This window comes from Alosa alosa, chromosome 22 (genome assembly GCF_017589495.1).
Source record: "Alosa alosa isolate M-15738 ecotype Scorff River chromosome 22, AALO_Geno_1.1, whole genome shotgun sequence".
Classification (NCBI taxonomy): domain Eukaryota; kingdom Metazoa; phylum Chordata; class Actinopteri; order Clupeiformes; family Clupeidae; genus Alosa; species Alosa alosa.
This window is the reverse complement of record NC_063210.1, coordinates 11,992,368-12,015,296: the sequence shown is the minus strand read 5'-3', so window position 1 is coordinate 12,015,296 and position 22,929 is coordinate 11,992,368. Positions and strand designations below refer to the sequence as shown.

The 22,929-nt window shown below is 43.1% G+C and overlaps 1 protein-coding gene across 1 annotated transcript in view; it reads left to right on the top strand.

The window, feature by feature from the left end:
• Positions 1 to 22,284, top strand: part of LOC125287164 (sodium channel protein type 4 subunit alpha A-like) — a 45,755-nt gene extending 23,471 nt beyond the window's left edge. Inside the window, 16 exon segments of the mRNA XM_048232726.1 lie at positions 1,123 to 1,361; positions 2,090 to 2,263; positions 3,550 to 3,906; positions 9,362 to 9,535; positions 9,538 to 9,771; positions 10,317 to 10,437; positions 12,181 to 12,203; positions 12,256 to 12,423; positions 12,749 to 12,922; positions 13,563 to 13,685; positions 15,096 to 15,374; positions 15,660 to 15,713; positions 15,894 to 16,031; positions 16,393 to 16,494; positions 16,971 to 17,241; positions 17,569 to 22,284. Of these exon segments, the coding sequence (XP_048088683.1) occupies positions 1,123 to 1,361; positions 2,090 to 2,263; positions 3,550 to 3,906; positions 9,362 to 9,535; positions 9,538 to 9,771; positions 10,317 to 10,437; positions 12,181 to 12,203; positions 12,256 to 12,423; positions 12,749 to 12,922; positions 13,563 to 13,685; positions 15,096 to 15,374; positions 15,660 to 15,713; positions 15,894 to 16,031; positions 16,393 to 16,494; positions 16,971 to 17,241; positions 17,569 to 18,995 (4,058 nt within the window). The 3' untranslated portion in view covers positions 18,996 to 22,284.
• Positions 22,285 to 22,929: the final 645 nt, after the last annotated feature.

The window sequence follows — 22,929 nt, the reverse complement described above, 5'->3', positions numbered from 1 at the left end:
AACACACTGCCAGAGACAAATGGGCCTCCAGCTGGAAGAGGAGTTGTACAGTTCTCTACAGCCACTTGTGCTGCAGTTCCACTTCTGGCCACGCTTACCGAGGGGCAGCAGAGAGCAATGTGTTAAAAAGTTTGTGCAGTGAGAACATCTCATAATACAATCATTATTACCACCCTAGTTGACATCATCTTCATCATTATCATCAATGTCATCTGTCTTTATCTGTCTTCATAACATAGCATTATAAATAATAAATCTCCCTTTTTGTCATCATTTGCCCAGCCCCCCCCCCCCTCTCTCTGAATCTCTGCCAGCAGTTTAATTTAGTGTATCTGACCATCACTGTGCGGCAGCATGCTTGTGTCTGCCCCTGAGATCACTCTGGCAGCTTTTTAAATACATCAGGGCTTAGTGCAGGCGCCCAGACCTCGCCTGGCTCTAATGTGAGCTGTAATTGACTAGATTAGTGTTCAGTAGTGGACATGCGGCCTTTGCCGGACACAGCTTTGGGGCAGCATTGTGTGGACGGCGACCGGGGGCAGAGATGGTAAGCTGCTCTGTGTTTGGAGAAATCCCGATTACACGCAGGACTGTGCCCTTCGCTAGTGATAAGCTTGAGGCTATTTTAGAGTAAATGAGTTGAGTTTGTGTGGACAGAGCTTTATTTGTGTCAAGGCCTGACTCCTATGTGGTTCTCATTCATGTATATTTAGCTACCGGTACTTCAAACTTAATTAAGAGTAAGACAATTAACTCTGCAGATATAGAACCAAGTTAATTGTGCAAAATAATTTTTATTATTATCATCTTATAAAAAGTAAGTTCTGTGCAAGATTACATGTTACAGTTAATGTTACTATTAAAACCACTTATAGGTTTCAGTCAATGGATTATGATAATAATTTGTTGAAAGTGAAACCTCTTGGTCTATCTGTTACAGTGATAACTCAAAACTCATTTTTTCCTCCTTTTCTCTCTCCTTCTCTCTCACTGTCCTCTGTCTTTCATTCCTCCTCCTCCTCTTCTCTCTCTACCTCCCTTTCTTCTCTCTCTACCCCCTCTCTCTCTCTACATCTCTCTCTCTCTTTCTCCTCTCTCCACCCCTCTCTCTTTGTCACACAGAGCTGGAGGAGCTTCAGAGGCCTTGTCCACCCGGCTGGTACAAGTTCGCCGACATCTTCCTCAAGTGGAACTGCTGCCCGCCGTGGGTGATTTTCAAGAACTGGGTGAACTTTGTGGTGATGGACCCCTTCGTGGACCTGGGCATCACCATCTGTATCGTGCTCAACACACTCTTCATGGCCATGGAACACTACCCCATGAGCCCTGAGTTTGACCACATGCTGTCAGTGGGCAACCTGGTACGCCCTGGCCTGCCCGCCACACATCACATAGTTTAAAGTCACATTGTTTGTTTGTTTGTTTGTTTCTTTGCTTAGTAGGGGCCAGTGCTCATTGATCAACATACTAAATGCTCTAAATGAGTCGATGAAAATTACTTAATAATTACTTAAGAATTATTAAGTATTATAAGAATTATTATAAGAATTATTCAACTAAACGAGTTAGATGAAAATTAGCCCATATAGCTGTTGTCCGTAGCCAGTTAGTTTTTAAAGAGACCACCTGGAATGAACAGTCAGCCAAGCACTATGTGGTTTGATTTAAGGATAGAGTCTGAGATTCAGGTGCTATCTGGGTTGATTTAAGTATACAAGTACAAGAGTCTGGTGTCGTTTAGGTGGATTTAAAAGTAGAGTCCGAGACTTAGGAGAAAGAGTTGTTAATATTTGATTTCAACTTCCAACCTTTCCTGTGTTCCTGAGGCAACCTGTTAATGGGTTGAAACGTGACTCATGAATAATCCACATGCTATAAGTTTCCCTAAATAAAAGTTTGCCCTCACTAGACACATTACATAAACAGATATGTTACAGTAATAACTTACTCTGTCTGAAAAGGTTATTTCTTGCTCTGGAATCCTTTTCCCCTTTCTCCTCTTCAGTGCTACCAATGCTTTGTGTTATCTGTGTGCATGATGTGCTAAATAAATCAATCTTACTTACTTACTTACTTACCCTTCCTCCAGGTCTTCACTGGTATCTTCACGGCTGAGATGGTCTTCAAGCTGATAGCCATGGACCCCTACTATTACTTCCAGGTGGGCTGGAACGTCTTTGATAGCATCATTGTCACCTTCAGTCTGGTGGAGCTGGGCCTGGCCAACGTCCAGGGCCTGTCAGTACTTCGGTCCTTCCGTTTGGTAAGCTCCGATTACACCGGACAACACATTGACACATTGACCAGACAACATGAAGAACAGTATCACCGGGGATCACTAGTGTCAAAGAAATTTTGAGACTGATAAAAGCTGACAGTCTATCAGAATCCATCAAATTGTAAACATCACATTCATTCATCAACACTAGGAGACTTTCTTTATTGTTGGTCAGCATGGACGCTTATATGTTATGTACAGTAATCTTCATTGTTATCGCTACTGGTGTGGATGGATCTTAATAGCATCCATTTTGCTAGCCCAGCTGTATGTGCCAGAATGTGTTTTAGACTTTGTATTTTGTACTGTTGAGAATCACTTCATATTATATTTAGGGCTGTCAAAATAACTGATTAATTTCGATTAATTAATTTGAGATAAAATAACTGATTAAAAAAAATAACACAGATTAATCGATTCCCTATGACCCCGAGCCGTTAGTCAGTAACAATTAGACTGTAAAATGAAGGAGAGAGATGAAAATGTGCTGCCTAGATCATTGATTGGAACATTTACTTTTAAAAAACGCCTGATGGTGTTGATAAAAATAAAGTGTTGATTAAAATAAAGTCCTCTACAATGTCTGCAGCAAGGAATTTGCATATCACCGGTGTTCGTCAAGTCGAAAGTTGCACATCACTGCAAAGAAATAGTGTTGACATTGAGGGGAGTGTTATTTTCATTGTGTCCCCTAGGTTATATCTGTGGCCTGAAATGCCTTGTATGTTAAAAAAAACTTCTTCCCGAAGCACTTTTGAATTTATTTCCTCAGCATATTAGGTCATATCATAGATTATTATGGCCATTATTGAACAGTGAAAGTAATAATAAAAGTATTTTTGAAATTTAATGTCACTAATGCTGATTATTTAATGATTCATTTGAATTTAAATATTTAAAATACTTTCACAGCAAAAATTATATATGCGATTAATTTAGATAAATCACAGAGTATGTAATTAATTAGATTAATTTTTTTAATCGATTGACAGCCCTAATTATATTGATTGTAATAATTCCACATAATGGATTTTGTGGTATAAAACTATAATGTAATAAATAATACTTATACTATTATATACTATAAATCATATACTATTTTATGATAAGCATCCATTAAACTGAGGTGTATATTTGTGTTGACTCTGTTTGTGTGTGTGTGCGTGTGTGTGTGTGTTTGTCTGCCTGTCTGTCTGTCTGTCTGTCTGTGTGTTTGTGTGTACGTGTGCGTGCTTGTCATTGGACGTGTCTCCTGTCCATGCTGGAGGCAGATGCGTGTCTTTAAGCTGGCCAAGTCCTGGCCCACGCTCAACATGCTCATCAAGATCATCGGCAACTCGGTGGGCGCCCTCGGCAACCTGACCCTCGTCCTGGCCATCATCGTCTTCATCTTCGCCGTGGTGGGCATGCAGCTGTTCGGCAAGAGCTACAAGGACTGCGTGTGCAAGATCGCCCAGGACTGCGAGCTGCCCCGCTGGCACATGCACGACTTCTTCCACTCCTTCCTCATCGTCTTCCGCATCCTGTGCGGGGAGTGGATCGAGACCATGTGGGACTGCATGGAGGTGGCCGGGGCCAACATGTGCCTCATTGTCTTCATGATGGTCATGGTCATCGGCAACCTGGTGGTGAGTGACATTGATCGTTGCACAGTTGTTTGCCCTTTCAGTCAGTTTGAATAAGTCATATGAATGATGACAATTATGAATATGATGGCAATTAATGAAAGAACGTAATAACAAAGAAAGAAAGAAAGAAAGAAAGAAAGAAATATTTGTTATCTGGTGTTGAGTAGATTTTTTTTAATCACCTTTTTATTGATTTTCGAAAACACTGGGGGTAAAGGCAAAAATATTTCTCATTTTAGTGTGTTTAAATATGATACATGATGCTATCATGATTGAATATAAGTGAAGGAAGAAAACAATATAGAAAGAAGGAAATATATTTATGTAATTCATAATATTAATAAATAATGTTACTTTGACTATTTGGTTTTGATGTGTTGTTGGTATTGGACCAGTTCAGCCTTCATCTGTTGTTGGCTTAAATGGAAGTGCACCTGTGTCTGCTTCCCTAGTTTCTGCTATTATGTGACACTGTGGTTGGCATGGCGAAAAACGCAGGAGTGTGCAGTCAATAGCTGGTGATGCATGTGTCTGTGTGTGTGTCTGTTTGTGTATTTCCTGTTTACTGTCATGTAAACATGTATACATGCAGGCTATTTTAGAGCAATGATTGATTATATTGCTTGACTGTTGTGTGACAACACTAACTGCTTTTCGTGCAAACCCATGAGGAATATTTACTGGTTTTAACCTAGGCCCAAAGGCGGGCTGGTTGATTTTGCATAATTCTGCTGAAGGACAAACAAACAAACCAACAAGCTAACAAACAGGCAGCAACAGGCCCCAGCTGTGGCGCGACTGGCTGGGGCACCATATGCCGGCAACCCGTGTTCGATTCCTGCCCCGTGGTCCTTTCCGGGTCCCACCCCCACTCTCTCCCCCACTCACTTCCTGTCATTCTCCACTGTCCTGTGTCTGATTAAAGGCATAAAAAAGTCCAAAAAATATACTTAAATATACTAAAAAAACAGGCAGCAACAACTATATAACCTGCTTGGCAAAGGCCAGCTATATACTCTTCAAATCCCAGTATAAACATTCATTTGTGCCCACTGCTATTATTTAACTCTCTCACATTGCGGCACTCATTCTCCCCCCACTTCACTGATTTCAGGCAAACTGATGAGAAAGTGTCTCTCGTAGATACGGATGCTGCCACCTGTTTCCACCTGCCTCGATGTCAGGTATTAAACGGTCTCTGCAACACAAAAACATTACCGGCCAGCTGTTGTCCCCGTTAACTTGCAAATCTCAGTAACTGTTGAGAAAAAGCCTTTACGGATCTAACGCTTAAGCTGGCCCAAGCAAAGTCCAGCCACGCGGGCAGGGCTGCCAGCCGGGAGCGGGAGCCCAGGCTATTGTTAGCACTGGCGGTTCTTAACACGGTTTAAATACGGCAAAGCCTTGTCCACATACAGGGCAGGCCAGGGGGACCAGAGTGGACAGGCAGCAGTATTAGATTAGATTATAAAGGGAGAGCTGAAAAATAACACTGTTGCATGATGGGTATTAGGGTGAAGACTGAGGGCAGTAGAGGAGATATCCAAGCAAACATACATTATTGCCCAGTGTTAGTCATACTAATGGCAAATTTGGATTTCTACAGTATTACGGACTTTTTTCCCCAATGAGTTTATTCTCTCCAGAAATGAAAAAATAAGACAAAAGATGATGCATTGTGCAAGAGATATAACGGAATAAACAAGTTAACGTAATACAAAAATTCTCGATATTTGGCACTAGGTATGAATACATATGGGCTTACCTGTACATGCATGTACACTCTGGAGGTTTTTTGCAAGTCTTTTCGGAATGATGTAGTGTTGGTCTAGACTTGACCACAACCGGAAATTGTCACGTGAGTTCAGTAATACATCATCAGATGGACCCTTCAATTAGAATGAGTGATGACAGGGGAGATAGGTGATATGCAGTGTGTGTGTGTGTGTATGCCATCCTTGTCTGAGTGTGTGTGTGTGTGTGTGTGTGTGTTTGTTTGTGTGTGCACATTATGTGTGTGTGTGTGTGTGTGTGTGTGTGTGTGTGTGTGTGTGTGTGTGTGTGTGTGTGTGTGTATTTGTGTGTGTCTGTCTGTGGTTATGGAAACAGTGTAGTGGAGACAGGCAGGAGGTGCAGATGGAGCTGTTAGCAGCTGCTGGCATAATCACCATATTTACAGCACTGTGGGAATGAGCTTCCTGTGTGTGTGTTGTTTGTGTTTGTGTTTGTGTGTGTGTGTGTGTGTGTGTGTTTGTGTGCTGTGAGAACAAGCTTCCTGTGTCTGGGGTTAAACATAGATTGAAAAGGAAATGGATCATATGTGCAGGCTAACAAAAGCATTGCCACCTTGCACAGAGCCAAGACCACCATCAGCTATCTTTGTGTGTGTGTGTGTGTGTGTGTGTGTGTGTGTGTGTGTGTGTGTGTGTGTTGAAGGAGTGAAGTGTGAGAGTGTGTATTCTAGTGTGTCTAATTGACATAAAAAATGAAATGCATGTGTAGGAGTGTAGTATCTGTATGTGTATGTGCATACACAAACACATGCACACACACACACACACATGCACACACGCACACACAGACACACACACACACACACACACACACACACACACACACACCACACACACACACATAGTACATATTGTATGTGGTGTGTGTGTGTGTGTGTGTATTCAATAGTCTGTGTATGTGTGCGTGTGCACCTGTGTATGTTTTTGATCCTCTCACCTCGCCCACCCACAGCGCCCCCTGTCTGCGACACAAGCAGCTGCTGCTGCCTGGCCTGCTTGTCTATTTAAGTCATATGACTTGCGGCGGCCAACAGTGGTTCTGACCTTGGCTACGTGCTAAGACCCGTCTCAAGTGAGCAAGCTGGCACCCGTGGAACAAACACAGACAGCTGAGAAGCAGCTTAGGCCCTGCACAGGGGTGATACTTAAGAAACACACACACACACACACACACACACACACACACACACACACACACACACACACACACACACACACACACACTTGTCCTGAGTCTCCCCCACCCCACCCTATCCCATAAGCTGTGCATCATACACTTGCAAACATCACATCAGCAGAATCCGCAAACTAACCATGCAACTCAGAGACCCCCCCCACGGTAAACATGGTATCATAAAGCTGTTTATCATACACTCACAAACATGCATCAGCAGAATCTGTTCATTTACTGGTTATTAACCCTGCTCTGAGACCCCTTTCTCTGACACAGACACACACACACACGCACACACATGTTGTCTTCAGTAGATCAGCATGCTCCCCTCAGTGACAAACCCAACATGTTTTGCATTCCTTCATTTGGATGGTATGTGATCAAAGGGCAGATCAACACATCTGTCTGTCCCACTATGTAGTTATGTGCTTCGGGAAGGAGTACACAGTCAAGCCAAGCTTTCATAGCACAACTTTGCCAACAACTTTGCAATGGAGGGTGATGTGTTGTGTTGGTAGGGGTCCTGAGGAGCCATTTAGAGGTGGGGCTCTTGGGGTTTGGGGGTGTGTGGTGGGGTTGGTGATACATGGTGTTGGTAGGACTCCTGAGGAGCCTGCTTAGGGTTGGGGTGGGGGTTTGGGTGTGGGTGTGTATTATATGTGGTGGTGTTGGTGGGGGTTTGGGTGTGTGTGTATTATATGTGGTGGGGTTGGTGGGGGTCCGGAGCAGCAGCTATAGGGGCTGGAGGGTTGTGAAGCTGCTGTTAAGGGCACTGGAGAGCAGCACTTCTGGCTCTAATTGATTGGTGGTGGGGGGGGGAATCAAATTACTCATCATAGTGGGCCTTCACGCCGTGTCCAGGCGTCTCATGTGACTCGTGGGCTTGGTCGCATACTGTTGATGTGTTGGACTGGACTGTCGCTATGTGCCTCTGGCAGACAGATGATTCTGATGATTCTATTCAGCATATCACTCTACAACCTTCCTTTTAAATACATTCCTTTTATAGACATTTTATTTTTAATATATGTTTTAATATTGTTGTTGTTGTTATTGTTGTTACAACTCAAGTTAGGAGTTGTGACATTTTGTTTATTTCATTTATTTCACAGCTTTTAATATATAGTCTTTACCTCTCTCATTTCAGGAGTTTTTCATTAATTCCGGCATATAAGATCACAGGCATCTTAATGAGTTAGTTTGGAAGCAACAACAGGGGTGGTATCTATCTTGCTGGTGTTATGGCATTCCCTGCCTCCATGACACCCCACCTTAAAAAAATGAATTTCATCCCCTCTCAGTGAGATGAGATTGCTCAGGGGAGAAGGTGACAGGCTGATTTTCTGCCATGTTTTTGTCCTGCTTTAATACTATATGTCTGTTTCTTGATGTCCTCTCCCTCTTTCCATCTATTTCCCTTTCTGGTCTTCTCTTGGACTATTTTTTTATTTTATTTATTTGTTTCTCAATGTATTCTTCAGTACAGTTCTGTTCAGTTCGGTTCAAACTTCATTAGCTATTGGCATGTCAAAAGCCAAAAGCAATTTGTTTATCGAAAAAAAAACCATATGCATACATACTGTATACATATACATACATACCTAGCTGTATCTCTCCCTTTCTCTCTTGCACACACACATTGAGCCCCTCACTGATTCACAGCTTGACCGGCGGTGGAATGATCCGGTCCGGTCTCAGCGGTCCCCATGTAACCATGATCTGGCTCTGGAGAGTGGAAATAGGACCGGCGATTGGGACCTGCTGGGGTTTAGGTCCTAAAGATAGCCTTGCTCTGCTCTGCTCCACCCTGCAAGACAACATAATATTTATTAATGCCTTGTCACCGCGTCAGTCTCACACACACACACACACACACACACACACACACACACACACACAATATGTGAGATCACAACACCAGACGCGCCGCTTTACGAGTGAAAAAGATTCCGTTTTATAGCTGCAGACATCAGAGAGCTTATTGAACATTTTATTTTCAGGCGAAGCCATAGACTGTATACAGTCTATGGGCGAAGCAGATTGTGACATGGTATACAGAGGTCACAGACATGAGGTCACATCAAAAAAGGGGATTGTGGGAATTGTATGCTTTACACAAGATACATTAATGCAATTCCATTTCTTTCTCTCTCATTGTCTGGCCTTTAAAAATGGGATCTGGGAAAACCTCTTCACATGGTGAATAAAAATCCTTGATTTCTGTTCCGTTTCAATCCCTCTCTGGTGAAATTTCACCAACTTAAGATTCTGATACCATCCAAAATCCTGGATGTTGCTAGGATGGTATCAGAATCATAAGTTGGAGAACTTTCACCATGTAATGGGTTTTCCCAGATCAAATTATCAAATCATATGAAATGACATTTTACTCACATAGTTATTCTCCCTCAGGTGTTCACTTTCTTCCTTGATATTTTTATGTGCAAAAACACATTTATTTCTCTCTCTCTCTCCCTCTCTCTCTCAGGTGTTGAATCTGTTTCTTGCCTTACTGCTGAGCTCTTTCAGCGGAGACAACCTGTCGGCAGGTGATGATGATGGTGAGAACAACCTCCAGATCGCAATTGGCCGCATCACGCGCGGTGTGGACTGGGTGAAGGCCCAGGTGGCCGCCCTGGTGTTGCGCGTCCTGGGCAGAAGCCGCCCGCTGAGGACGGACGCGAAGCGGAAGGCGGGGATGCCGGAGATGGCCTGGACAAGGACGGCCTTCCCATGAATCACCTGGACAAGATAGTGGATGGGATGCCCAACTGCAACCCAAACAACCGGACGCTCAAGGTGCCCATCGCCAAGGCCGAGTCCGACATGGAGGATGATGAGAGTGATGAGTCCGACGAGGATGACGATGATGATGATGAAGAGAAGAAAGCCAAGAAGGTATTGCAGTGATGCAGCTGTTTCCTGGTTTTCAGCAGGCTCTGTTTGAATTGGTCTGGATAGAATCAGACCCCTCTCTCTCAAAAACATTCTTTACTTCTGCTTTATTTCTCCTCTTCTTTTTCTCACTTGTGTTTTATCTTTTTTTCTCTTGTTTCATCTTTCTATCTCGTCTTCAAATCATAAAACTAGTAACTTTCCTCTACTATATGTTTCTTTTACATTCTTTTGATTCCTCTATACTGTATCTCTGCTCTCTTGGAATGCTAGTGTCAAGGTGACCAGTGTTGAGGTGACAGGTGACAAGGGCGCAGACATTGTTGCACACTCTGATTGATACTTTGATCTACTCAAGTTGATACGGTCTACATTCTGAATTGTTTTGTTGTTGTTTTTCATCATCTCATCGTCATGTTAATGTACACAAATCGTACAGCCTTGTCTCCTTCAATTATGTCAGTTAAATTCAAATTCAGTTCTGGTCAGTTCAGAAGGGCTGTCTTAGCCTGGCTGGGTATTGGTAGTGAGTGCTGCTCCTGTCTCAGCTCGCAGATGATGGCTCGTCAGTGTGCAGTACTGTGGACTACAGGCCGCCAGAACCTGAACCAGAGGTAGAGGAGGAATCCGAGCCGGAACCAGAGGATCCAGAGGCCTGCTTCACTGATGGTGGGTCTCCTTCCTCTCCTCCTCTCACTTCTCTCCCCTTTTCTCTCCTCTTTTCTCCACTTATGTCCACATCATTTCCCCCTTTTACTGACTATGATATAGCTCTAATATAACCCTGATCTGGCCCTGATAAGACACTGATCTAACCCTGATATGGCCCCATGTGAATTTGATATGACCCCCATATGACCTTGACAGGATCCTGATCTGATGTGGCTCAGGTCAAACTCTACTCTATCAGTCTGGTCCTCTACTCCGCCCCTACAGTCCTCCACTCCCCACTCTGCCCCTCTCCCCTCATGTTTACAGCTCCCATCTCCTCTCTACGGTCCTTTATCCTCTCTAGACTGCATGCCCTCATCTCCTCTCTAGGGTCCTTTATCCTCTCTAGACTGCATGCCCTCATCTCCTCTCTAGGGTCCTTTATCCTCTCTAGACTGCATGCCCTCTCTAGGGTCCTTAATCCTCTCTAGACTGCATGCCCTCATGTCCTCTCTCTCCTCTCTAGGGTCCTTTATCCTCTCTAGACTGCATGTCCTCATGTCCTATCTAGGGTCCTTTATCCTCTCTAGACTGCATGCCCTCATCTCCTCTCTAGGGTTCTTTATCCTCTCTAGACTGCATGTCCTCTCTAGGGTCCTTTATCCTCTCTAGACTGCATGCCCTCATGTCCTCTCTAGGGTCCTTTATCCTCTCTAGACTGCATGCCCTCATGTCCTCTCTAGGGTCCTTTATCCTCTCTAGACTGCATGCCCTCATGTCCTCTCTAGGGTCCTTTATCCTCTCTAGACTGCATGTCCTCTCTAGGGTCCTTTATCCTCTCTAGACTGCATGCCCTCATCTCCTCTCTAGGGTTCTTTATCCTCTCTAGACTGCATGTCCTCTCTAGGGTCCTTTATCCTCTCTAGACTGCATGCCCTCATGTCCTCTCTAGGGTCCTTTATCCTCTCTAGACTGCATGCCCTCATGTCCTCTCTAGGGTCCTTTATCTCTAGACTGCATGCCCTCGTGTCCTCTCTAGAGTCCTTTATCCTCTCTAGACTGCATGTCCTCTCTAGGTCCTTTATCCTCTCTAGACTGCATGCCCTCTCTAGAGTCCTTTATCTTCTCTAGACTGCATGCCCTCTCTAGGGTCCTTTATCCTCTCTAGACTGCATGCCCTCATGTCCTCTCTAGGGTCCTTTATCTCTAGACTGCATGCCCTCGTGTCCTCTCTAGAGTCCTTTATCCTCTCTAGACTGCATGTCCTCTCTAGGGTCCTTTATCTTCTCTAGACTGCATGCCCTCTCTAGGGTCCTTTATCTTCTCTAGACTGCATGCCCTCATGTCCTCTCTAGGGTCCTTTATCCTCTCTAGACTGCATGCCCTCGTGTCCTCTCTAGGGTCCTTTATCCTCTCTAGACTGCATGCCCTCATGTCCTCTCTAGGGTCCTTTATCCTCTCTAGACTGCATGTCCTCTCTAGGGTCCTTTATCCTCTCTAGACTGCATGCCCTCTCTAGGGTCCTTTATCTTCTCTAGACTGCATGCCCTCTCTAGGGTCCTTTATCTTCTCTAGACTGCATGCCCTCATGTCCTCTCTAGGGTCCTTTATCCTCTCTAGACTGCATGCCCTCATGTCCTATCTCCTCTCTAGGGTCCTTTATCCTTTCTAGACTGCATGCCCTCATGTCCTATCTCCTCTCTAGGGTCCTTTATCCTCTCTAGACTGCATGCCCTCTCTAGGGTCCTTTATCCTCTCTAGACTGCATGACTGCATGCCCTTATGTCCTCTAGACTGCTGCCCTCATGTCCTTTAGGGTCCTTTTTTATCCTCTAGACTGCATGTATTCCGCTTCCCATTGTCTGGATTTTGACGCCGTCCGTCTGGATTTTGGGTAAGGGAAAAAAATGGTGGAACCTGCGCCGGGCCTGTTTCACCATCGTGGAGCACGACTACTTTGAGACCTTCATCGTCTTCATGATCCTCCTCAGCAGTGGCGCTCTGGTGCGTGCTCCAAAAAGCCCTCTGTGCAAAGTATCATACATTTACTAACAATCAGTCAAAATAAACATAAACAAACATTAGACATTGATAAGGATCCATATTACTTTACGTTAACAATTGTTCATATTTCACAACCTCAAACAATCAGCTCTTGAAACCATTAACAAATCATGTGAACCATAATCAGTATCGGGAGCTACCAGTATAGTAACCCTGAGCAAGGCACTTAATTCCAAGTTGATCCAGCGACTATACCAGTAGAAAGTTCACTATAGTAAGTTGGGCTGAATAGCATCCTCATAATCTTATGCTGTCTTTCCTCCAGGCCTTTGAGGACATTTACATTGAGCGACGGCGAACGATTAAGATCATTCTGGAGTACGCAGACAAAGTCTTCACTTACATCTTCATAGTGGAGATGCTGCTCAAGTGGGTGGCGTACGGTTTCAAGACCTACTTCACCAATGCCTGGTGCTGGCTGGACTTCCTTATCGTCGACGTGAGTACAGTCATCACGGGCCACATAACCAGACGCAACTATTTTTATTGTGGAGTTGTTTTGAAACCTAAGCCTGATATTTAAATGTAGTATGCACATGAACACAGATGTGAAGCAAGAGCTTTTTTCTTTGTTTCCTCAAATGCCTTCCTCAAGGACTGCAAGTGAGTGCATGAAAGCTAGTTTGTCATGTCAAGTTTTAATGATATCAATAATTCATTCATTCATTCATTTGTTTATATCAATTATTAATGTAATTTATATACTTATATGGGTAATGTTATTAGGTAAATTAATTGAGTTAAATGTAGTACATAAAATTAGACATCATTAGATAGGTAATTAATCACTGTCTTGTCAGTGTATTAGTAAATACACTGTAATTACATACATTACAATTAGCAGGGTTTGTGTGCGTGTGTGCGTGCGTGCGGTGAGTGTGTGTGCGTGTGTTGTGCCGGTGTGTCCTTTAACCCTTAAAGGTGTAGGTTTTTGAACGTTCTAAATTCCGCAACAATTGAAGGTTCTAAAATTCTATGTTGAATTCAATGAACCCAGATATTCTTTAGAATGTTAATTTCCCAACATTCCTTAAGGTTAAACAGCTCTAAGCTTTGCTATGTGTTTTCCTCCCTTCTAGGTGTCACTCATCAGTCTTACTGCTAACCTGTTGGGCTACGCTGAGCTGGGGCCGATCAAATCGCTCCGTACGCTCAGGGCACTGAGACCTCTCCGAGCACTCTCCCGTTTTGAGGGGATGAGGGTACGCAAACATCTGGGATATTTTCAGTCTAGCTTTATTGATGCCATTATGGATGTCATAAAGTCATTGTCTATATTCAGACAGTTGAGCTCTGGGTATGTTGTCTTTTTATTAAAGGCAAGGCAAATTTATAGCACATGTATATAGCACATTTCATACACAAAGAAGCCAAAAGTAAACAGGACATCGAATTTGTACCTTTAACACTAACAGCCCAAGCCCATTTGTCATCTATATCAGTCATTATTTGTACTGATGATGAGATAACAGTTATAAACATGCAACTGGGATGAGGGCAAGGATATGTCTGGACTCTTTTCACACAGACAGTTAGCTCCAAAAATGCATAGGGTGGGAGTGTGGTGGATCTTAAAAGAGGATGTGTGCAATAACCCAGTCTGATGCTGTTAGCCTAGCTTAGCATAATTAACTGGATGTGGGTTAGGGCTGAGCTACACCAGGCGCGTAACTGAAGCGTTCCGTTCGCGTTGCGTCTACTGCAACAATTGACCGTTCGCAAAACCCCGCCCATCGAACGCAGATGAGCCAATGGCAATCCAGTAGCTCCGTGCAGGCAGACATGGCCCATCAACTTCACCCTACGGCTCCATAGAAATGTATTGGGAGCCTTAACATTTGTCCGGTTTTATGGGATTTTATAGTGATATGAGCTGTGCACAGTCGTGTAACATTTATTCACCATATAATAATAAAGTTGAAGTGGCTCTGCAATGTAGGCTATGTTTCCGTTTTTTGGCAGCACCATGTTCCTTACATGACATGGCCCAGTGTCCTTGTAACATGTATGCAAGTCTATCTAGCAAAGCTAATATTAATATCAATGAATCACACTCGCCTCCCGTTTTTGAGTTTGTCACCCAAAAAAGCTAGATATGAGTTTTTATACATGTGTCTCCATGTCATACTGCAGTCAGTTGGATTGTAAATGATTGTAAATGAATTTAGGTCCGTGGCTCTCTAAAAGAGCCTCTTGTGCTGTAACTTTTACAGAGTCTTAACAGCTACTGTACCATTGAATTTCTAGACAACTCCGTTCTGAGTTTGACGAGCTTCCATTATAATCAATGGAAGTAGCTACACGAGACGTGACAGTGGGGCGTACGTTCGAAAAAAATAGACCATTCATCTAAAATGGATTTTACGCATTGCGAACGAATGCTTCAGTTACGCGCCTGGTGTAGCTCATACCTTAGACCAGTAAGCCTATAGCTCCCTTTTGTTGTTGTTGTTATTTTTAGACTATTAGTATGGTTTTCAATTCATTTGATTTAACTATAACTATAACATAGTTTTTGCAATTCTACATTTGTTTGTCGCTTTGTATAAAAGTGTTCTGGCGGTGTAAACTCCTTGTTGACCTCCGGCCCCTTGGCATTTCCACGGCGACAGGTGGTGGTTAACGCGCTGGTAGGCGCCATCCCGTCCATCTTCAATGTGCTGCTCGTCTGCCTCATCTTCTGGCTCATCTTCAGCATCATGGGTGTCAACCTGTTTGCCGGAAAGTTCTACAAGTGCATCAATACTACCACCGACGAGATGTTTCCCATTGACGTGGTCAACAACCATAGCGACTGCATAGCTCTCATGCACACAAATGAGGTGCGCTGGGTCAACGTCAAGGTGAACTACGACAACGTGGGCCTTGGCTACCTCTCCCTACTGCAAGTGGTGAGCTGCTGGTCAACCAAATCTGACCTTGAATTTGAAAAAAGTATAATTTGTGAAATCATGCACTATACACTTAGGCAAGGCCAGGCAATTACTTGATAAAAAAAATCAATTAAATAATGAATAAATAAAAAATTCTAAATGTTGTGCATCTTATTTTTTATATAAAATATGGGTATCTGTTTCTGCTGCAAGTGGTGAGTCACTGACTGTGATGAATGTTTAATAAATCTGCCTTTTTAATCAAATAAAAATAAGTTTCATAATTTATTTGTCCTCTCTAAGGCAACATTCAAGGGCTGGATGGACATCATGTATGCAGCAGTGGATTCTCGAGAGGTACTGCTACCAAATGGCTCCAATCAGTACTTTAATCTTATTGTCAAAGTTATTGTATGCAATTGATAAAAAGATTATATGGCTACACACACGCACAGAAGAAGAGATGCACCACCCACGCTCAAACACAGTGTCAGGTGATTTTCATGTGACGTTCCCTCCTCTGTTCCTCTCGTCCAGCCAGAGGAGCAGCCGTCGTATGAGATCAACCTGTACATGTATCTGTACTTCGTCATCTTCATCATCTTCGGCTCCTTCTTCACCCTCAACCTCTTCATCGGCGTCATCATCGACAACTTCAACCAGCAGAAGTCAAAGATAAGCACCAAATCACTGCACACACACACACACACACACACACACACACACTGCACACTTAAATGGGCAAAACTACAGTAGACACAGTACAGACGTAAAATTGCACATTTAGTGCATCTTGTTATTATTTTTTTAGAACCTGAATGTTGTTTACAGCAAAACTTTAAACAAACAAATAAACATGCAAATACAAATGAATGTTGTATTGTTGTTGTAGCAAGATATCGACTTTTGGAATTTTTTACTGCAGCTTTAATTATATACTTTTTTTGTCAGCTGTGACATTTTCACACTGATAATCCCAAAAGGTTGAAGTGTTATTGAAGGAAAAGAATAATTGGTCTCATTTCTTCCACTGTACTTTGGAGGTGCGGTCTTTATGACAGAGGAGCAGAAGAAGTACCATGAGGCCATGAAGAAACTGGGCTCGAAGAAACCAGTCAAGCCCATCCCTAGACCGAGTGTGAGTTACACTTTTATTTCCCATTCTCAAACATCCAGCAAGCACACACTTGAAAAAGTAACCGCAAAACAAATCGTCTCTACTTAACAGGGTTAAATTCCTTCACATTCATATTCTCCTTCAGGCCACAGAACTCTATGCTAGCCCAGCTCCTTAACCCCTGTGCTAGCATGAAATAGCCTGAAAAGTTGTGGGTTCAATTCCCAGCTTCCACCGTTGTGCCCTTGAGCAAAACACTTAACCACAAGTTGCTCTGGGAGAACGGCCACTGGTAATATATACGATTTTCCACTCCTTCAAACATCTGTGTTAGTAAATTTTATTGTGCTGTGTTAGTGAACTTTATAGTGAACTGAATTGAATAGATGTAAGCCTATAATTCAAAAAGGGACCTGAGCAAAGAAGGAAGTTAAATCTCAGCTCTGTTGCCACCACCTCCACTGACTCTCCACTTCCTGTCACTTCCTGTCATCCAGAATATGATCCTGGGTGCAATATACGACATCACCTCCCAGCAGTTCTTTGACATCTTCATCATGATCCTCATCTGCCTCAACATGGTGACCATGATGGTCGAGACAGATGACCAGAGTGCAGAGAAGGAGGACGTTCTCTACAAGATCAACCTGGCTTTCATCATAGTCTTTTCTGGCGAGTGCCTGCTCAAGTTGTTCGCCCTCCGACACTACTTCTTCACCATTGGCTGGAATGTCTTTGACTTTGTTGTCGTTATCCTCTCTATCGCTGGTAAGTGTGTTATTTTTTATCTGGGCTATTTTGGCAGGGCAGAATGCTTTTACCTAAGATTACTTTTACGTGCATTCTAATAATATGTCTAAGTAAAATTAGTCCAAGTATTTGAGCAAGGCTCACAGTGAACACAGTGTTTATTTCTATTCAACTGTACTATTGTACAAGTCTTTTAAGTTTTAAGTAAGTTTTTAGTTACATTTTTTGGGGTAAATAGATTTGTGTGAAATGTACTGTACATTATCAAGAAGAAGCTGTCATACTCCTACAGTGTATGTTTCCATGACATCTTTTTACTGACGCTGGTGTGTTCTGTGTACTCAGGCCTTGCGCTGTCAGACATCATTGAGAAGTACTTTGTGTCGCCCACCCTGTTCCGTGTCATCCGATTGGCCAGAATCGGGCGTGTGCTTCGCTTGATCCGTGGTGCCAAGGGCATCAGGACACTGCTGTTTGCTCTGATGATGTCACTTCCTGCGCTCTTCAACATCGGCCTATTGCTCTTCCTCATCATATTCATCTTCTCCATCTTCGGCATGTCCAACTTCGCCTACGTGAAGAAGCAGGCTGGCATCGACGACATGTTCAGCTTCGAGACGTTCGGCAGCAGCCTCGTCTGCCTCTTTGAGATCACCACCTCGGCTGGCTGGGACGGTCTCCTGCTGCCTATCCTGAACAGTGGGCCGCCGGACTGTGACCCTGACGTGGAGAACCCGGGGTCGGACGTGCGGGGCAACTGCGGAAACCCAGGCATGGGAATCATGTTCTTCTGCAGCTACATCATCATGTCCTTCTTGGTGGTGGTCAACATGTACATCGCCATCATCCTGGAGAACTTCAACACGGCACAGGAAGAGAGCGGTGACGCGCTCTGTGAGGATGACTTCGAGATGTTCTACGAGACGTGGGAGAAGTTCGACCCGGAGGCCACGCAGTTCATCCCCTACGAGCGTATATCTGAATTCTGCCACACGCTTCTTCCCCCTTTCCGCATCCCCAAGCCAAACCGACTACGGCTCATCGCCATGGACCTACCCATCTGCATCGGCGACAAGATCCACTGCCTGGACATTCTGCTGGCACTCACGCAGGAGGTGCTGGGCGACACCATCGAGATGGTGGCCATGCGCGAGAGCATTCAGCTCAAGTTCGTCATGAACAACCCCACGTCGGCGTCGTTCGAGCCCATCACCACAACCGTGCGGCGCAAACAGGAGGAGGAGGCGGCCGTAACGCTGCAGCGTGCTTACCGAGCGTACCTGTTCCGGCGTGGCGCCCGCCATGCCGCATACCTGCACCGGCACAAAGGCCAGGTGCGGCCGGCGCAGGACGTTGACCAGCCGTCTGAGACTGAGGGGCTCATTGCACGCAAGATGAATGCCTTGTACGGCAGCAATCCCGAACTCGCCCTGGCGCTGGAGATGAAGGCCAGACCCACACCGGCCGACGCCCCTGTCACGACAAGCACCACCCTTACCACCGCCGCCGTTGTCGTTCCCCAACCGTCGAAGCCCCCTATAGGTCAACAGCAGTCAGCAGCGTCGCAACTGCCCCCCACCTCCTCGGCGAGGCTACAACCGCACCTCCAATCCCAGCACCACGCCACCTACCCCCGGCCGCCCGTGGGACACCACCTGGTGGTGCCCGTGGAGGTGACCAACGAGGTGGTGCTGCATGCGGCGCCCCAGGAGGTCTCACCCCGGCCCCTCTCCAGAGAAGAGGTGGCGGCACTCAGAGAGTCTGTGGTATGACCGGACCGGGCGCCCATGGTGGCATTTGTGGCTGAGTCACTCTTCGGGATTATGGGGCGGCAACCCTCGACTTGAAAATGAGCAAGAGGTTACATTTGGTGGTGGGAGAGAGGGAGGGGCACTTCACTCACACACACAAAAACACACACACACACACATACATACACACACACACACACACACACACACATACACACACTCACACACACACACACACACACACACAGTACCCTACCAGCACTTAACAGCACTTAACGAGATGGAATCGCACAAAATCCGTAGAGAGTGGGCTACAGGTGTGTGGGTAAGGAAGGTTTGCTTTCTTTCTTTTTTTATTCATAAAATAATGAGTCTTTATTTGTTGTCATTTGTCTCCCCTATCAAAATATGCACAGGCTAATGTTAATATCTAAACACGTTTCACTTCAACGTTTTCCCAAATGTGAATAGTACACTTCTTCAAAATGTCCGCCGCAAACATTCTGCTCTCAGCTCAAGTAAAACACTGATTTGTCAACATTCCATTTAATCATTTATTTGCTTGTTTGTTTGTTTGTTTATTCAGTTCTCACATACTCTCATATAATATACTATCCTACATCTAAGTAGAAGAACAGACAGCAACAGATATAAGCATAACTTGGTTTTACAATAATCTTTCAGGGCAAAGCAAATACTTTCCATGTAGTGTAAAATAATTGTGCTCGTCAACAGTTTGGGTATAAGTGTCTGTTGGTCAGATGTTTGCAAATCAGTGTTGCACCAGCTGAAATCAGAAAGTTTCTGAAACGGTGACCCGAATGTGAACAGGTTACAGTGTTTGTCAAAACAGGAAATTGTTACATATTGGTGCACAAAACAAAGAAATTATTTTGAAACAATCTCTTTAAATATTAATAGCATCAACATGTCGCATAGTAAATATGATATGAGAATAAATTTGAGAAATTTTATGTAATTTTTACTCAAAATAAGTTCAGCCTCTTGAGTAGGTCTGGAAAAAATCAACATCTAAATTATTTTTTATTTATGGTGATAAAAATCAAGCAAAGATAATGTCCAACAAGCCCGATGTAACAATGCTTAGTACAGGCTATTGTCTTTATATCCCTTATGCTGTGAGCCTTATTTATTGATTAATTTATTTAATTGTTTTAGAGCGGAAAGTTTGGTTTTGTATCTTTATTATTTACACTTTTTTTGTAATGGTAAAAGAATGTAAGATTTCTTGGCTTGAATAGGACATTTTATTTTCACAACAGGAAGAGTATGTAAGTTGGCCGTCTCCTCTCCCCCTCCTCCTGTATACAGCTGGTAGTTATGGTAACGAGTCTTCTAGGCCTTTCCGTGTGCCACCCTTTAGTTTGCACTATTTATAACTGCCCCCCCACCTCCCAGTTTCTGCAGTGGCCCATCACAGCATATAAGCACGCAAAGCAAACAAGGCCTCCATCTGGAATGTTCCATTTGCATATTCACTGTGCAAACTGAACAGAGTTATTGGTATTTTTATTTTCAAGTAATTGTTCAGTTGATTTAACAAGAGTCCTCATTGCCTTTTATTTTAAAAATGACTAATATGCTCATTGAGCAGTTACTCAGTGGCACATTTAAAAAAAAAAAAAATGAAATCCCCCTTTTACCTTTCTGTTGACTCTTCCAGATCTTCCACAGGTATTAATTTAATTCCTATAAAAATTGGACTCTTTGCTTATATACCCCCTGTCAATTTCCCCATACATCCGAATATAAACATGTATAAAAAGATAACCATGCGTGAACAGTTTCTTATTTTCTGTAGTGTTTTCAGAGGTATGATTGTCACTGTGATTTATATGTTTACAACAGATGTATGTTGGTCTTGCTGGTATAATAGTATTATCATTTTGTCAGTCAGTACAAGAGCTTTATTATTACCGACACTTGCATATTTGCTATAAACCCTTGGAAAAAAGAGTTACTACAGCTTCTCAAAAAGTTGGAAAAGTGAAAATAGTAAAAGTAAAGTAGATGCTGTTGTAAAAATGCCACTCAAAAGATGTTATAAATATGCAGAGTTTGTTTTAAATTGTAAATATTAGGTTTTCTGGCTGTGAAACATCCAACCAACCTATTTGAAAACAGTCATTTTGCCTTTGGGCAGTGGTACTATTAAGGTTGATCCGAATAGTGTTTTGTCTTCTTTGGAAAGAAACAAGTGCTTACCTATAAAGATCTATTTAAACCAATCAAAAACAATATAAACAACATTTTAAGGTTTCAATACAAGATGAGGGAAGGACTAGAGGTTTTGGATCCTTGTTTTGCAGCTCTCTTTCCAGTCACTGTTGATCGTCAGTCTTAATCCCAATGGAAATGCTGCCTTTAGAATTGGTACCTTGACCTTTGACCCTCGCCCATATCTGGCCCATATTTGACAGTCCCCTTCCAGAGTCAGACACTCATTTGTAAACAATCATTTGTTGTTGTGGCGCGTTTAAAAGGACAAATAATTTGTTTAAAGAAAGAACTGCTACAGCTTTATTGGCTTGCGAGAGATTTTTTTAAAAGTGATATAAGTCTTAATGTATAAACAAATGCTTTACTTTTGCAAGCAAATAAACAAACCACATTACAATGTACATTTAATTGAACTCATTAGCACTTTTGCGCCTTTTGTTTTTCTCAGTGTTTTTTAGATATTTTCTCTTTTCTAATGTAAGTAAGAATAGGCTACCTTCATCACTTGAAACACCTCTTTTATATTCATGCTGCATTCAAGGTAACTGGGTGGAAATTCAAAAGTGCGTTTGTGATGAAAACTTTGAACTGCAAACTCATTTCCTTCCAACGGAAATCCCATTCACATGAAAATGCGAAATGTCAGCTCTCCTAATTTTTTACTTACAATGAACGCAGCATCTGCTCAGCCAACTCTTAAGTTCTCCTCGTCTTAAAACAATAAAGCGCTTTTTAAAAAATAAGGATTTCTTCCCTCAAACTATGCAGAGCACCTCACCATCAACGCATCAGGTTATCATCAATGGTGAATGCACTTTTGTGTTAATTAGTGTGATGTAAATTGTATTGTTTTTGCCATTGTTTACATTTGTGATGAAAGGAGAATCCTGTTCAGTGCTCGAGGCTATTCGCTTGCCAAACTACCAATCATGTTGCCTGTATATAATGTTTATTGTATGGTGTTGGAAGCATTTCTCTTTTTTCTAGATGTTACCTTTGTATTATCAAAGAAGACAATTATATTTGTGTAAATTAAATAAACTATTAGAATAAACTATTCTAAAATAGATGAATATGTGTGTGACTTATTGAATTTTAATTGTACAGGTGATTGGTGTGACTGCTTTTTAAAAAAATGAATTCTGTGTATTTGTTGCACTTACATGTCTGGCACAGCTGTGTTCTTGCCTGCTGTGTAATATGGCTGTTGTGATTAGTCAAGCTGCTCTTGGGTTGTGTTTAGTGCATGGCGTCAGGCAACAGTAGCCTATATGCTCTACTGTATGCTGGCCGATACCGTGGAGATACTGGTTTAGAGAAGACACGTTTTCCTCTTTGGATGTCTGCCCTCTAGTGATTCTGTAGTGACACTGCATCATCTACTTAATGCCCCCACACCACCTGGCTGCTGCACGCCCACTATTTAAAGCCTGTGCTAAAACAGCCATAGCGCGGGAAATTGTGTTATCAGCCATGGTGTTCAGGGGCCCCTCAAACAGCTGGGTTAAGACAGCTTTTAAATCCCCGGCTCTGTAGTTAACCTAATGGTCCTACTGACACAGAGTCCTCTTAATATAGCACATTATGTTGCATACTCAAATGTACAGATACATCAAATGTATGTGTATCACACATCAAGCACTATAAGCTGAGTAATTTGCGGTAAGCTACCAGGTGCTGTACTGAAAAGTGTGGTATCATCGTCACTAACACA